Genomic DNA, 15,329 nt, shown 5'->3' on the forward strand with positions numbered 1-15,329 from the left:
GAAAATGTTCGACGAGTTAGAGAAATAATAAAGTGGAGTTCAAAACGTATTTGGGGTTTTTTCTGACGTGGTAGAGTTTTGAACATATTAGAATCAAATTTGTAGGGCTAATGAGTTGGGGTGCTCATATTGAAACCCATTGATTTTTTTCCTGAGCGCACTCTCAATTTACTAAACTATGAAATGACATACCAATGGCTGTGTGCATCATGATGATGCAGAGGCCGGGGTGTTTCCCCTTTTTGAAAAAAAGAAAAAAAATGAAATGACATAGCAATTCTGTAATAAAGCATGAACACGAAAATATGATCACAGAAAATAATATATCATTAAAAGTTCAGACATAGAACAAATATTTGGTTGAAATCTCTGCCATATCATCATTGGCCACCTCCATAGAAATTGAAATAACAGAGAATAATATATATAATGAGAAGGTTGAAATCTCTGTTGCCAGAGATAATACTCCCTCCATTCGGAATTAGTCGTCCAAGAAATGAATGTATTTAGATGTATTTTAATTGTAGATACATCCATTTTTGTGACAAGTAATTCCGAACGGAGGAAGTACATCGTAGGGTCGGAGGGGGAGGGGGGGGACCCTAACACTCCTAACCACCGATCCTATAAGGACGCTCTAGGGATCCGAGACCATCGCTGGCCACCTCCATGGTCAGTGTCGGCGTCCATGGGCTTCCTCCACAACTACGGCATCTCTGAGGACGGGGCGTCGATCCGTTGACTGGGCAGCCCACCCGAGTTCAAGTCCCGGCTTGAACGCGTGGTGCTCGCGGAGTTTCTCCTATAAATAAATGCCAACGAGAGTTAGCCCTTGAGTTGGTCTCATTTTTTAACTACGGCATCTCTGTTACTACTTTATCAACCACCTCCACACCACACCACAAGAAGGCCATGGTCATGGGCAATCTCTAAAAGTCTGATTAGTGCCACCCTTATTTGCATATAATCAGGTGTTCTACTCAAGAGATTAAAATCTGTTTTCGGTTAATCCTAAAGCAATTATATTTTAAATTTGGTTTGAGAATCAATTATTCTACATTTCTGGCCAGTAATCATGTATCAGTGGGTTTGTCAAATAAGCTAGACCGGCCCGGCCCATCAGTCTAATAGCTGTGGAAGAACGGGCGGCGTTAAGAGCGGCCACGATGCCCTCGTCGTCGCCTTCCTCCTCGATTCCTAGTCGTGCTTGCTCGCGATCCATTCTACACGGAGGCGAAACCCTCTGCACGCCATGGGCGACCACTACGGTACGCTCGGGGTGCGGCCCGACGCTACCAAGGCCGAGGTCAAGGCCGCCTTCCGGCGCCGCGCCCTGCGGGACCACCCCGACCGCCACGCTCAATCCGGTGACGCCGGTGCCCGAGCCGAAGCCGCGCGGCGCTTCCGCCAGGCCTCCGACGCTTACCACGTCCTCTCCGACGACCGAAGGAGGGCCGAGTACGACCTCCGTCTCCGCTCTTCCTCCTATGTCCGCACATCCTCCTCCACCTGGGCCTCCTCCTCGGGTTCGCACGGTTACGGCTACGGGCACAGGGAAAGTTCTTGGCGGCGGCCGCCTCCGGGAGGCGGAGGCGCATCGGTGGGATATGATTGGGGCTTGTTGCTGAAGGCGATGACGCGGCGAAGGTTCCTTCTCAATCTCGGCTTCTCTAGGTACCAAATTGACATCAATACTTTTGTTTCTTGAGTTCCTAATGGCGCCGTGCAGAGGGCTCTTGCACTAATTTGTTAGGTTTTCAACTTTCAAGTGAGAGTCCAATACCATTGCATGATTGTTACACAATATGGTTGATGTAGGGTGGAACCCTAAGAGGGATCTTTTCACACTTGGAGGGGGAAAAGGAGAGAAACAACAAGAACACAAAGAGGAAATCACTCCAACAATTCCCGATTACACATCCACTAGGATAACAACACAAGATCCACAAGTCACAAACACAATCAAAGGAAAGATACAATGGCAAAGTTCATCCCAAATCCAAAGGAGATGGGGGCTTGAAGATAGTCTTCTCCTTATGGAGGTCTTGAAATCCACAACGATTCTTCCCTAGGGGGTCTTGATCCTCCAAGAGGGAAGGTGAAGGAGCAAAGCTCACAAATATCTCATCTAATACTTTGCTCTCCCTAAACATGGTCCTTGGTACGGAATATATAGCCTTGGGGTCGAAGGAGATGAAGAGGAGCCGAAGATGCAATCTCAGCCGGCCATCCTGGGAGGCCCGTGCGCACGGGGTAAGTTGGGCCCGTGCGCACGGGGGTCCCGTGGGCACGGTACAGGCCCGTGCGCACGGGGTGCTCCAGTGCCAACTTCCTGTGTAGTCCGTGGGCACGGGGTCTCGGGGGCCCGTGCGCACGGGGTCGCCTGGAGCCTCCTGTGCTGCTGGTGTTGTCCTTCTTCTTGGTTCGCACGGCCTTGGGGTGGTCCTCCTTCTCCTTGGTGATGCTCCAGAGCTTCTTGGTGATGTTCCTCTTCATACCTAAGGAGGCATAGCATATCTGGGTGAGGTAGTAAACATGTTCCATTCGTGTCCATATGCAAGTCTAGTAGGAAGGAGTTCACCTCGGTTTCCAAAGCACGTGCTCTAACTCTTGTCATGGGTCCTCGTGGGGTTGGATGTGTTGGTGTAGAGTCCATGGGATGATGGAAGGATGCTTCGCATCATCTCCCCTCCCTTGGGAAAGATCCGACCTTGGATCAAAATCTTCATCACCATGGTAAGGCGAGAGGTCTTTGACGTTGAAGATGTCGCTCACGTTGTACTTGTCTCGTGGGAGTTCAATCTTGTAGGCGTTGTCGTTGTAGCGTGCTAGCACCTTGAAGGGTCCATCGGCTCGAGGGAGAAGTTTGGACTTGCGTTCGTTGGGGAAGCGGTCCTTGCGAAGGTGTAGCCACACGAGATCGCCTATGTTGAAGATCATGGGTTGCTTGTTGACGTTGAGCTTGGTCGCTAGTCGGTGTACTTGGCGCTCGATGGTGTTCCTTGTATCTTCATGCATCTTCTTGATGTAGCTTGCTCGTGCACTCGCATCCATGTTGGTGCGCTCTTGTAGAGGAAGAGGTAGAATGTCCAAAGGGGACAACGGGTTGAAGCCGTAGACGACCTCGAAAGGGGACTTGCCGGTAGTCGAATGTCTTGCACGGTTGTAGGCGTACTCGGCGATGGGTAGACACGCCTCCCACTCCTTGATGTTCTTCTTGATCAACACGCGAAGTAGAGTGGATAGTGTCCGGTTTGTCACCTCCGTTTGGCCGTCGGTTTGAGGATGGTATGCGGATGAGAACAAGAGCTTGATTCCGAGCTTGGCGCATAGCGTCTTCCAAAAGTAACTCAAGAACTTGACGTCGCGGTCTGAGACGATTGTCTTTGGTACTCCATGGAGGCGCAAGATTTCCCTACAAAAGAGATTTGCAACGTGTGAAGCATCGTCTATCTTGTTGCAAGGAATGAAATGTGCCATCTTAGAAAATCAGTCCACAACAACAAACACGGAATCCTTTCGATTTTGAGTTCTAGGCAAACCAAGTACAAAATCCATGCTAATGTCTTCCCAAGGTTGATAAGGAATAGGAAGAGGCATGTAAAGACCATCGGATTGAGCTTTAGACTTAGCTTTGCGACATGTCGAGCATCGGGTGGTGAAGCGTGAGACGTCGCGGAACATCTTGGGCCAAAAGTAGTTCCTGGAGAGCGTGGCGAATGTCTTGTCTCGTCCAAAGTGTCCCATGAGTCCGCCTCCATGAGCCTCTTGCAAAAGGAGCAAACGAAGAGAAGACTCGGGAATGTATAGTTTGTTAGCTCTTATAAGATAACCATCCTTGATGTAATATTGTTCCCAAGATGTATGCGTCAAACATTTAGCATAAAGTGTAGCAAAAGATGGATCATTAGCATACAAGTCTTTTATGTGCTCAAAGCCAACAACATTCAACTCAAGTTTGGTGACAAGCGTGCATATGCGTGAAAGTGCATCCGCAACTACATTTTCCTTACCCTTAATGTACTTGATCACATAGGGGAAAGATTCAATAAATTCACTCCATTTGGCATGACACTTGTTCAATTTGGCTTGACCTTTTAAGTACTTAAGCTTTCGTGGTCGGTATGTATGACAAACTCATGAGGTCTAAGATAATGTTCCCAAACATGTAGCACACGCACTAAGGCATACAATTCTTTGTCATATATGGGATAGTTTAGTTGAGCACCGGAGAGTTTTTCACTAAAATAGGCAATTGCTCGTTTTTCTTGCATCAAAACTCCGCCAATTCCGGTACCACTAGCATCACAATGAACTTCAAAAGTTTTCTCAAAGTTGGGCAAGGCAAGAATCGGTGCATTAGTAAGCAATGACTTGAGCTCATCAAAAGCGGTTGATTGCAAAGATCCCCACACAAAAGGAGCATTCTTCTTACTCAAAGCATGCAAATGAGCGGCAATAGTGCTAAAGTCTTTCACAAAGCGACGATAAAAACCCGCAACACCAAGAAAACTACGCACTTGTTGCAAATTGGTGGGTTGGGGCCAAGTTTTAATTGCTTCAATTTTAGATTCATCAACGTGGACACCTTTGGAAGAGACAACAAAACCCAAGAAAACCACTTTGTCAACACCAAATGTGCACTTTTTCATGTTGGCATAAAGACGTTCCTTGCGAAGGGTTTGCAAAACAGCCCTAACATGATTAAGATGCTCTTTCATGGTTTTGCTAAACACAAGAATATCATCGAAGTAAACCACAACAAAGACTCCAATATAAGGGAGAAGCACATAATGCATAAGACGCACGAAAGTACCGGGAGCCTCCGATAAACCCATAGGCATAACTAACCACTCATATAAGCCAAATTTTGTTTTGAAAGCGGTTTTCCATTCATCACCCTCTTGTATGCGGATTTGATAATAGCCACTTTTAAGATCAATTTTTGAGAAAAAGTTGGCTCCGCTAAGCTCATCAAGCATATCATCTAAGCGAGGGATGGGATGCCTATAGCGAATGGTAATAGCATTTATAGGTCTACAATCGGAACACACGCGGAAACTTCCATCTTGCTTAGGTACAAGTATAACGGGAACGACACAAGGGCTTAAGCTTTCATGTACATGACCGTTGTCGATGAGTTGTTGTACTTGCCGTTGAATCTCCTTAGTTTCTTCGGGGTTGACACGGTATGGAGCTTTGTTTGGAAGTGGCGCTCCGGGGATGAGGTTGATTCGATGCTCAATGCCTCGAAAAGGAGGTAGACCCGGAGGTAGCTCATCGGGGAAAACGTCTTGAAATTCCTGCAAAAGAGATTGAAACACTAAAGGTAGCTCGTAAGAGGTGTTAGTTTTTGGTTCTCCATCCTTGCACACAAGGACAAAGTGCATCACACTCGATGGGTTCTCACACACTTCTCTCATCTCACTTTTTGTGGCAAGTAGTATGAGGTTTTTCTCTCTAGGCGAAGAGGCGCTCAAGTTTGGCTTGTGGCTCTCACTTACTTTTGTGTGGATCACTTTCTCACTCTTCTCTCCATGATGAGTGGCTTGCTTGTCGGCTATCACTTGACTAGGAGACGTAGGTCGTAGCACATACTCCTTCCCTTTCATCTTGAAGCTATAGTGATTGGTACGCCCATTGTGGATGACACCACGGTCGAATTGCCATGGTCGACCAAGAAGGAGGTGGCAAACGGTCATTGGGACCACATCACACTCCAAAGTGTCCTCATATGCACCAATTTTGAAGGAGACTTGGACCGTATGCTCAACTCGTATAGTGCTGGAGTCACTTAGCCATTGAACCTTGTAGGGGTGCGGATGCTTCCTCTTGACCAATTGAAGCTTGGAGCATAGTTCTTCACTTGCCAAGTTGTGACAACTACCTCCATCGATGATGACCTTGACGGATCTTCCATTGATGCCGGCCTTTGTGTGGAAGATGTGGCATCGTTGGTCTTCTTCTTGTTGATGTTGAAGAGTCAAGACCTTGGAGACAACGAGAGCGGGGCTCGAATCCTCATCACAAAAGACTCGATCATCTTCATCCTCATTCACGCGCCGGTGCATGGCCACTTGCTCAAGGGCTTCCATCTCATCTTCACTCATTGAGTCGTAGGTGCCATCGTCATTGAGGATCATGGTCCGCTTGTTTGTGCATTCATAGGACTTGTGGCCTCGGCCGCCGCAAGTGAAACACTTGAAGGAGCTCGTCTTGACGGTCTCATCGGTCGGAGTAGATGAAGAAGCACGCGACTTGTAGTTGCTTGTGGTAGGAGGAAGGCGACTTGAACTTGACGAAGGTTTCTTGTAACTTGGCTTGTCATCGTTGCTTGGAGAAGGCTTGGTTGATGTAGATGTTGGAGGAGTTGTTGAAACTTGGTTGTTGGAGAAGCCGTATGTCTTGGATGAGTACTTGGCATACTTGAAGTCATCTTGCACTTGACGTTCCGCCTTGGTCGCTTGATGCACGAGCTCGATGAGGTTGGAGTAGGGTTGGAAGTCGGCGATCTTCTTGATGGGATGATTGAGTCCATTCAAGAATCGTGCCATTGTTTGCTCATCATCTTCCTTGACATTGGCTCGAATCATGGCTATCTCCATCTCCTTGTAGTATCCTTCAACACTCTTTGTACCTTGCTTGAGGAGTTGTAGCTTCTTGAAGAGCTCGCGGTTGTAGTAGGTGGGCACAAATCGTGCTCGCATGACATCCTTCATGTGAGCCCAAGTGGTGATTGGAGGGTCACCTCTTGCTTCTCGACGCTCAAGGACTTGTTCCCACCATATGAGCACATAGTCTTGGAACTCAAGTGATGCCGTAGCGATCTTCTTCTCTTCCTCATAGTTGTGCAAACGAAAGATTTTGTCAACCTTCAATGCCCATGAGAGGTACTCTTCGGGATCATTGCTTCCATTGAACTTGGGCATGGTGAATTTAAGCTTGCCGTAGCGTTGCTCGTCATTGTGGTGTTGGCGATGGTGATGATGACGCCCATGACGTGGAGGATAATCATCCTCATATTGCTCTTGGCGTGGAGGAAGTCCATGATCAACTTGCTCTTGTTGAACTTGAGGTTGAGGTGGAGCTTGACGAGCTTGTGGAGGAGCTTGAGGGACTTGACGGTGCACACGTGGTTGGTAGTTCCTCTCTTGGATTTCTTCTCGAAGGGCTTCCTCTTGATTTCGCCGTTCACGATTGCGGTTTGCGATTGCTCGACTTGATTTTTGAAGGGCACGTTCCGCCTCAAGAGTTTGCTCTTCTCGTTGTTGTTGTTGAAGACGTTGAGCCTCGGCGTCTTGTTCCTCTTGGTGTAGACGCGCTCGTTCATCCTCTTGGCGCCGTAGTCGTTGTTGTTCTTGAGCTTGAGCAAAAGCGTCTTTGTTTGAGTGAGGACGAGGAACTTGCTCATCGACTTGCTCTTGTGAATGCTTGATGTGTAGCGGGTTGCGAGATGCATGACGGTCTTGACGCGCGGCTCGTCGAAGAGTGTTCGATGACGGTGTACTTGAGCCGGAGAAGGTGTCGTCGGAGTGTCGACTTGAGTGGCTCCGTCTTGAGTAGGAAGAAGTTGAAGGAGGCCGGTTCACCAACAAAGCGCGGATCTCGTCTATTCTTGCATCGTTCTCTTGCTTGTGCGCGTCGAGCTTGTTGTCGAAGTAGTCCCGTGTACGTTGCCCGGAGAGTCGCAAGTCGGTGGCGAGGTTGTCAATGCGGTCGTTCATTGCTTGTTGCTCTTGATGTAGTGCTCGTTGTGCACCAAAGAGGTGGCTCTTGGTGACGAATGATGACATGTCGTCGTCTTGCTCGATGAAGAGTGGGTTGGTAGAGGAACTTGGCCTATCCATCATATGAAAGTGGTGGTGAGTAGGAAAATGAGAGAACAAAACCAAAGTTACCTTTGCCGAAGATTGTGGATGTAACAAGTACGATCCCACGTGATGTTATAATAGGGGAATTGGTACCGGGAATTGTTTCTCACACCTACAAGTAAATGGTCTATGAAGGAGCTCGGTTAGGAAAAGGCACAAATAATTCAAGCAAATGTTAGTCAAGATGTTGATGAAGTTGAGAAGATTCACAAATGGCAAGTAAGACAAATAGATCAACCTCCAAAGATAACACGAGGAACACACACACGGAAGATAAATGGGATCCGCACAACCAAGGAGTGAGCTCAAAGATGTGGAACCACGGGAAAAGCTCTTGTCGTACGGATACTAGAGAGACGCTAGCTCGATTGCACTAATGGGCTAGATACGCTAGTGCACCAACCTAATAGAGAAACCGCTCGTCTCACTATCCCAAGTATGCTTATGTATGTGATGACCAAGATGATGCACGTATGCTAAGAGGCTCGATGCTATTGCTTATAAGCTCTTTGCTTCTCTTCTCTTTTGCTTAAAAGCTTTCTTTTTTTTTTGACTATGCCACAATGCTTGATATACGAGCCACATAACGAGGTAACAAGTAGTAAATGCACGGGATGGACGGAACACTAATGGTGCACTAAGGCGTGGCCCAGCAATACTCAACAAGCTAGTCTCGATGGGTAAGCTACGCAAAATGGCTCGAAGCGATCAAGTTAATGGCAAGGGAGTACAAGGCGTCGTCGAGGTTACCGTCCTTGCTTACGGTAGTGATGAAGATGATCTTGTCGAAGCCGATGTGTTATCCGAGTCGATGATTGGTGGCGATGATGATGATACCAACTCGCGCCTAAGTAGCCGAAACACCTTAGGACACGAGAGAAACCGTGACCCGAAACTCAAACAAACACGTGGAATGGTGCGGAAGAACACAAGAGGTGGTGGGGAAACGAAATGAGGAAAAACAGAAAATGGCCGAAACTCCCTGGATAGTCCGTGCGCACGGGGTAAGTGAGGCCCGTGTGCACGGGGTCCCGATGGCCCGTGTGCACGGGGTCCTCTGTGAGCGGACGAACTGCTCTGATACCGTGATGATTCCCAAGTTTTTGGCCAAATTCGAACGGTCGAAGGGTGGGGATGAAGGTGGAGGGGTAGATCCACTTGCCAAACACCAAATTCGTGGATCAAAACAACCAAATCTCACAAGATCAAACAAATTGCAAGAAAATTTTTGGGGCTATTTTTGGTGGGGATTTTCGGATTAGGACGAAAAACAACAAAATCAAGCTAGAAAGTGGAAGGTAGGGACTCCAAGATGTGAATCAACGTGGCTCATGATACCAAGATGATGTAGGGTGGAACCCTAAGAGGGATCTTTTCACACTTGAAGGGGGAAAAGGAGAGAAACAACAAGAACACAAAGAGGAAATCACTCCAACAATTCCCGATTACACATCCACTAGGATAACAACACAAGATCCACAAGTCACAAACACAATCAAAGGAAAGATACAATGGCAAAGTTCATCCCAAATCCAAAGGAGATGGGGGCTTGAAGATAGTCTTCTCCTTATGGAGGTCTTGAGATCCACAACGATTCTTCCCTAGGGGGTCTTGATCCTCCAAGAGGGAAGGTGAAGGAGCAAAGCTCACAAATATCTCATCTAATACTTTGCTCTCCCTAAACATGGTCCTTGGTACGGAATATATAGCCTTGGGGTCGAAGGAGATGAAGAGGAGCCGAAGATGCAATCTCAGCCGGCCATCCTGGGAGGCCCGTGCGCACGGGGTAAGTTGGGCCCGTGCGCACGGGGGTCCCGTGGGCACGGTACAGGCCCGTGCGCACGGGGTGCTCCAGCGCCAACTTCCTGTGTAGTCCGTGGGCACGGGGTCTCGGGGGCCCGTGTGCACGGGGTCGCCTGGAGCCTCCTGTGCTGCTGCTGTTGTCCTTCTTGTTGATTCGCACGGCCTTGGGGTGGTCCTCCTTCTCCTTGGTGATGCTCCTGAGCTTCTTGGTGATGTTCCTCTTCATACCTTAGGAGGCATAGCATATCTTGGTGAGGTAGTAAACATGTTCCATTCGTGTCCATATGTAAGTCTAGTAGGAAGGAGTTCACCTCGGTTTCCAAAGCACGTGCTCTAGCTCTTGTCATGGGTCCTCGTGGGGTTGGATGTGTTGGTGTAGAGTCCATGGGGATGATGGAAGGATGCTCCGCATCAATGGTTTATGGATGTCTTGGTGTAAGAAATTAAACAGAACCTCAGAACCAAACCTCTAAATTGGGTTACCACAAGTACTAGAATCTTTGTTATCATTGCTGTCCGGTCAAATGTGAATGCGCTTCGAGCTGGCAATCAGTTCAGACATTTTTCCAAAGAAATTTCGTCATATTAAACTTCAATACCTGTTCCACCTCATGCAATGGCATTCTTACTTCATAACTGTTTTGGCTGTTGACAGAGTACTAATAATTCATAACTGTGAAACTAAAATTGACATGATCATATGGCTACTCTTGGTGGAATGGTGGTTGATGATGAGTCGGTGAACTTGGCTCACAAATCCTATAATGATCATGGGTTAGATGGCACAGATTGGTGCTAAAATCAATGCTAAGTAGTAGTGAGGGGCTTAAATGCCAAACTAACATGGAACAATGTGAGTGTAAGTGTTGTTAACAAATCTATCCGAGGAATCGAACAAACTAACATGGAACAAGCCTCTGCACACAGTTTTTTCCAATAAATGAACCAGATTTGAAAATAATGAGTTTATTGGACTGAAAACCAATTTAAAGCCATCTCAACATTGGACATAGCCTTCTTTAACGAATGCAGGTGCAGCAAATTCCCCAGAGTGATAGTTTTTTCTGAAGTAAGCTTCAAGTCAACCTTCCCTACTCCAGAAGCAGCAGATACGAGCTGTTTCCTATCAAGAAAGGAAGAACAGTTGGCACATGCATGAGTTTTGGCTCTTGTAATTGTATGAACCAACCAATCAATGGATTGACAATTGACATGATATAACCTATAAGTAGAACAAGGGTATAATGAATAATCATACACTGAGGTACTAGATTCACCGACAACCATGCCTAGAGTTCTACCCTTGCGAGCCATTCTTCCCGCCTTCCCTGTTGTGGCATACATATCTTGGCCTTGTGGCCTACCTCACTGCACTTAAAGCAGGTGGCACCTTAAAGTTTGTTTCTTACTAGATTGGATTTTGATGCCCTGTCATGTGGGACACAAGCCACATCTCTCTCCACATCCTGGTGAGCAATCGAGTCATCAAACTTCATGCCCTCTCATTTCTGATTAAGTGCGGCAGCAAAACTTCTCCATGATGGTGATTTTGGGAATTATGCCCCTACAACAAACTTGGAGTTGTCTTGAACATCGGATTGAGCCATCTTATCCACTATTGTTGTAGGATCGTGGGGCTGCCTTATCACTGACTCATTATCAACTGTCTTGTTGTTGTGGCATTGTTCGACCACCTAGACCTAGCACCCTGATTCTGAAACCACGAATTGGTGGTCTAACACACCCCGTAGCTCCATGACAAATTTGTATGTCATAGAGCTGCTCCGAAAAGATGATACACGCAACAGTTTTGTTTGCTACCTCAAGATCCACCTCTTGCTGGCAAGTCAGCAGGTGTCACCTGTAGTATAACCCGCCACAGGTTCTAGGGTAAGCGATAGTCACGTACTTAGACTGCCGTCTTTAATCTTTTCAGTATTCAGTCCTTAAATATGAATACTAGTCACAATGACATGTTATTCTCTGGTGATGTTTGGAGTGCTAAAGCTAATGAAGTCACAATGACAAGTTATTCTCTAGTGATGTTTGGAGTGCTAAAGCTAATGATTTTTTTTTCACTTACTTAATTTCTCTGAAAAATACATGCAATATGAAGTAATAACCGAATCACTTCTAATTTAATTGCAAGTCAGTACCCAAGAGGTAAATTAACTCCACTAACCAACAGATTAAGAGTAGGCAGGAGAGCGCAAAGCATACAAAGTAGGGTACCCTACAAAGTATAGTTGATCGTGCTAGTATGGGAAGAACAAGACAGCTCCACACAAGGCAACATGAAACTGATGTCCAGGCAAATACTATTAATCATGATAAAATAGACATACATGTACTAGAACTGGTAATAGCAGGTATTATAACACTAGATCACTCAAACATAATAATATAATTACCTAAGTGAGATTAAACAGTTTGATGCACTTATACTCTGATGGGAAGTTCACTCGAAGAGTTGACCACGTTCAGTGGCCAGCCAAAGAACAGAGGAAGTAGATGTTACTTGCATATGTCAACATAACTCGCCCCACAAGGCTGAGAGAATGTCCTAGAGGGTGCTAAATTTGACCGGCCATGGCGTGTGCTACCAGGAGATACATATGCTTAACATTGCAAACTCCTGTGATTCCCTTTAGCGTTTTATGTAGTAATATCAACTGTTCTAGTCCGAATGGCCTCCCATTATTTTTATTATGATAGGGGTTGAGTTCGATGGCTCATGATGATAATTCTGCACTGCAGTGTATTGCTTTCTGGTGCAGCTTTTCTTGATGGAAGTATTCTGGAACTCTGGAACATGAATAACTCCGGGGTAAGTGTATATAGCCGGTGAACTTCTAGTGCTTTATCTAGAGTAACTTTCATTCTCATTTATTTCTTTTCTCTCTCAGTATCCACGCGAGTTCCTTTGGTTTAATGATTTAACCCTTGTTCTTTTGAATTTATTTCCGTCAAGAGCAAATTGATTTGGTTGTTGAGTGACGAAAGCTGAGTGAAGCTAATAATATGCAGTTGATTGGAATTGTTATAAGGGAAAAGGTGGTACAAAATATCAAACGGTGAAACTTAATCCTTTTAACATTATCCATGTGATACCTTCTCCTTATCTGATTGTGACCATCACTGTAATGCGTCCAGTTTGTTCATTAAGCTAGAAAGATTGCAATTCACTGATAAGTTCAGGTTAAGTGCGGAATATGATGGAGATGCCCTTTTCTTTTTCCCCAGTTGGTAGTTAGAATGCTTCAGTTTGGATTTTCTTGTACCTTCCAATGATGAACCACCCTTTGGAAGCTATGGAACAGCTTCATGTTTTTCAAAGTTGTATTTCCAATTGATTAGAAAATGAACATCAGTTCTTGAGAGTTTTCAATTTGCATATGTAATTAAACTTAACCCCTCGGTAACTTGTAGCTGCTTGGTCAGGTGAGGAGTAGGGATTAATCGGTGAATCGGCCTGTTAACTGAATTTATCGTTAACCCATTTATTGGTAGGTTAGTTAGGACCATATATATCTTTGCTACATATAGCAATAATGCAGCAGCAGCAGCAATAAAGAAGAGGTAATAAGCAGTGGCAGCAGCAACAACATATAGCACAGAGCAGGAGCAGCATATAGCATAGCACAAAGCAGATCAGCATATAGCACAGACTGCTTGAAGGGGGCGGCGACCTGGAGCAGGAAGAAGAAGGCATGTGAGCTCGCGGAGGGGGAGGCAAGCTCGTCTGCCATGCTGCTGGTCTCGGGGAGGGGGAGGGGAAGGGGAGGGAGGGGCGGCGGGCTCGAGCGGGAGGAAGAGGCTAGGTGCCTGGATCCTTGAGGAGTGCAGGCACCTCTGGTGGATGGTGCCTGCGGCTGCTCCTAGCCTCCTCCAACGAGGGTTACTACGGGAGGGGAGGGGAGAGTGAGAAGGGGCTGACCTAAAACAACCAGTTTTGGGGTAAAGGAGGGAATGGTCCAAAATTTTGGAGCCCAAATTTCTCTCTCCCTCTATTCAGTTAATCGGCCCAGTGGGATAAATCGGCCTTACAGCCGATTACTCCGCTGGACCAGTTAACACGATGGATAAGATGTTATCGCATCCATGACCTACGGATTCAGGATTAACTGGCCGATTACCTAAAATATCAGCCGATATTTTTAACAGTGATGTGAAATGGTTATTCTTGTTTACTTGAGGAAATTTTCTTTCACTGAATCATATATCGAGTTTAAATGTTCTACACATATATGTACACCAAATCTTATTGGCATGCTTAGCAGTAGCGGCTATAATGAGCTGATACTCTTTCTTTTCTTGCTTATATAAGATAGTAAAATGGGTCTTATTTTGACTCTGATTACAACTTTCCCGTCATAGTACTTTATATCTCTTACCCCTTTTTTCTTGTGTACGTCAGGGTAGTATATCTTAGATTTAGAGGTTGCAACGCCTAGCTACGTCAGGGTAGTATATCTTAGTACATCAGTTTTGTTAGGTGTGTAATTTCGTGTGTAGAGGTGATACGAAACCCTCGGGCAGCTTAGTTAACATGTGCTCTCAGTTATGCTGGGTAGGGTGAGTGAGAAACAAAGAGGAGGATTATTATAATTATATAAATATTATGTCAGGCATCATCAGCATATGACTGCTTAAACTTATTCTTGCTATTACTACTTACTAGTACTAGTGTTGTAGAAAAAAAAGGATTACTACTTACTACTAGTGACATGAAGTCGTGTTTTGTCTATTTGCTGTGCAGAAATCATTTGAAGAAGCAATGGAGTCGATTGAGAACGTAAAAGGGGGAAAGGGGAATAGGTAGAAAAGTAGACAAGTTCCATCAAATTGTGGTACACTGGTACTGTGGTACATAGAAAAACGAGTGCATATTGTTGTTCAGATCCTTCTGTACAGTCGCAATATTATGTTTGTGACAAAGTGACGACTGATTACCTGATCAGCGTAGCTGTGTATGATTGTGATGTGCATCTATGCCTAAGGTTCTTCCAGTGCAAAGATTCAGACAAGTTGTCTTTTAACCTCCTCTAATCATGTTTTGTTTCCTCGGAATCTGCAAGTAATCGCATTGTGTAGTGTAATGGTACAGACAGAATGGTGGGTAGGAAGGTTGATGCGGAGCATCCCTTGTCCATCCACATGGACACGCCATCACCGTCGCAAGCACCGAGAGGACCAGTGACAAGAGCACGTGCACGCAACATCGACAACGAGGTCACTTCTTTCCTCTTCGAGTCTCGTTCGGAATTGCATATGAATCGTGTCCTACCTCAAACGGAGATGTTATGCTTTCTTAGGTACTTGGGAGATCGTCACGAGGAACACAGAGGGAAACACCAAGTTCACCCGGAGACACATGCACCTACGGTCAAGAAGGAGAAGGAGAGACGCGAGAAGAACGAGAGGAGTTGGAGCTCCCTGGACACCCCGGGTGCCTGGACTCTTTGGCACCGGGTGCCCGACTGCTGCCTGGCGTCGCCCCCAGCCGACCCCGGGTGCCCGGCAGGTGGGGCCCCGGGTGCCCGGCAGCTCCCAGCCGCACCGGGTGCCCGGGTCACCTCCAGCCGCCAACCCAGCCCACTCCGGGTGCTCGGCCTCGCTGCCCCGGGTGCCCGGGCCACCTCCCGCGCCGGCCCA

The 15,329-nt window shown here is 46.4% G+C and overlaps 1 protein-coding gene across 2 annotated transcripts; it reads left to right on the forward strand.

Annotated features, from left to right (window-relative positions):
* The first annotated feature begins 1,130 nt into the window (after positions 1 to 1,130).
* On the forward strand, positions 1,131 to 14,713 carry LOC119275870 (chaperone protein dnaJ 72-like). 2 transcript variants are annotated; one of them, XM_037556797.1, is made up of 3 exons: positions 1,132 to 1,674; positions 12,432 to 12,501; positions 14,434 to 14,713. In XM_037556797.1, exons 1-3 carry the CDS (start codon positions 1,253 to 1,255, stop codon positions 14,494 to 14,496), a joined length of 555 nt encoding a protein of 184 aa, XP_037412694.1. In that variant the 5' UTR covers positions 1,132 to 1,252; the 3' UTR covers positions 14,497 to 14,713. The 2 variants fall into 2 exon arrangements, with proteins under 2 accessions (XP_037412695.1, XP_037412694.1); XM_037556798.1 differs by lacking the exon at positions 12,432 to 12,501 and having other exon boundaries at positions 1,131 to 1,674.
* The last annotated feature ends 616 nt before the right edge of the window (positions 14,714 to 15,329 follow it).

This window comes from Triticum dicoccoides, chromosome 3B (genome assembly GCF_002162155.2).
Source record: "Triticum dicoccoides isolate Atlit2015 ecotype Zavitan chromosome 3B, WEW_v2.0, whole genome shotgun sequence".
Classification (NCBI taxonomy): Eukaryota; Viridiplantae; Streptophyta; class Magnoliopsida; order Poales; family Poaceae; genus Triticum; species Triticum dicoccoides.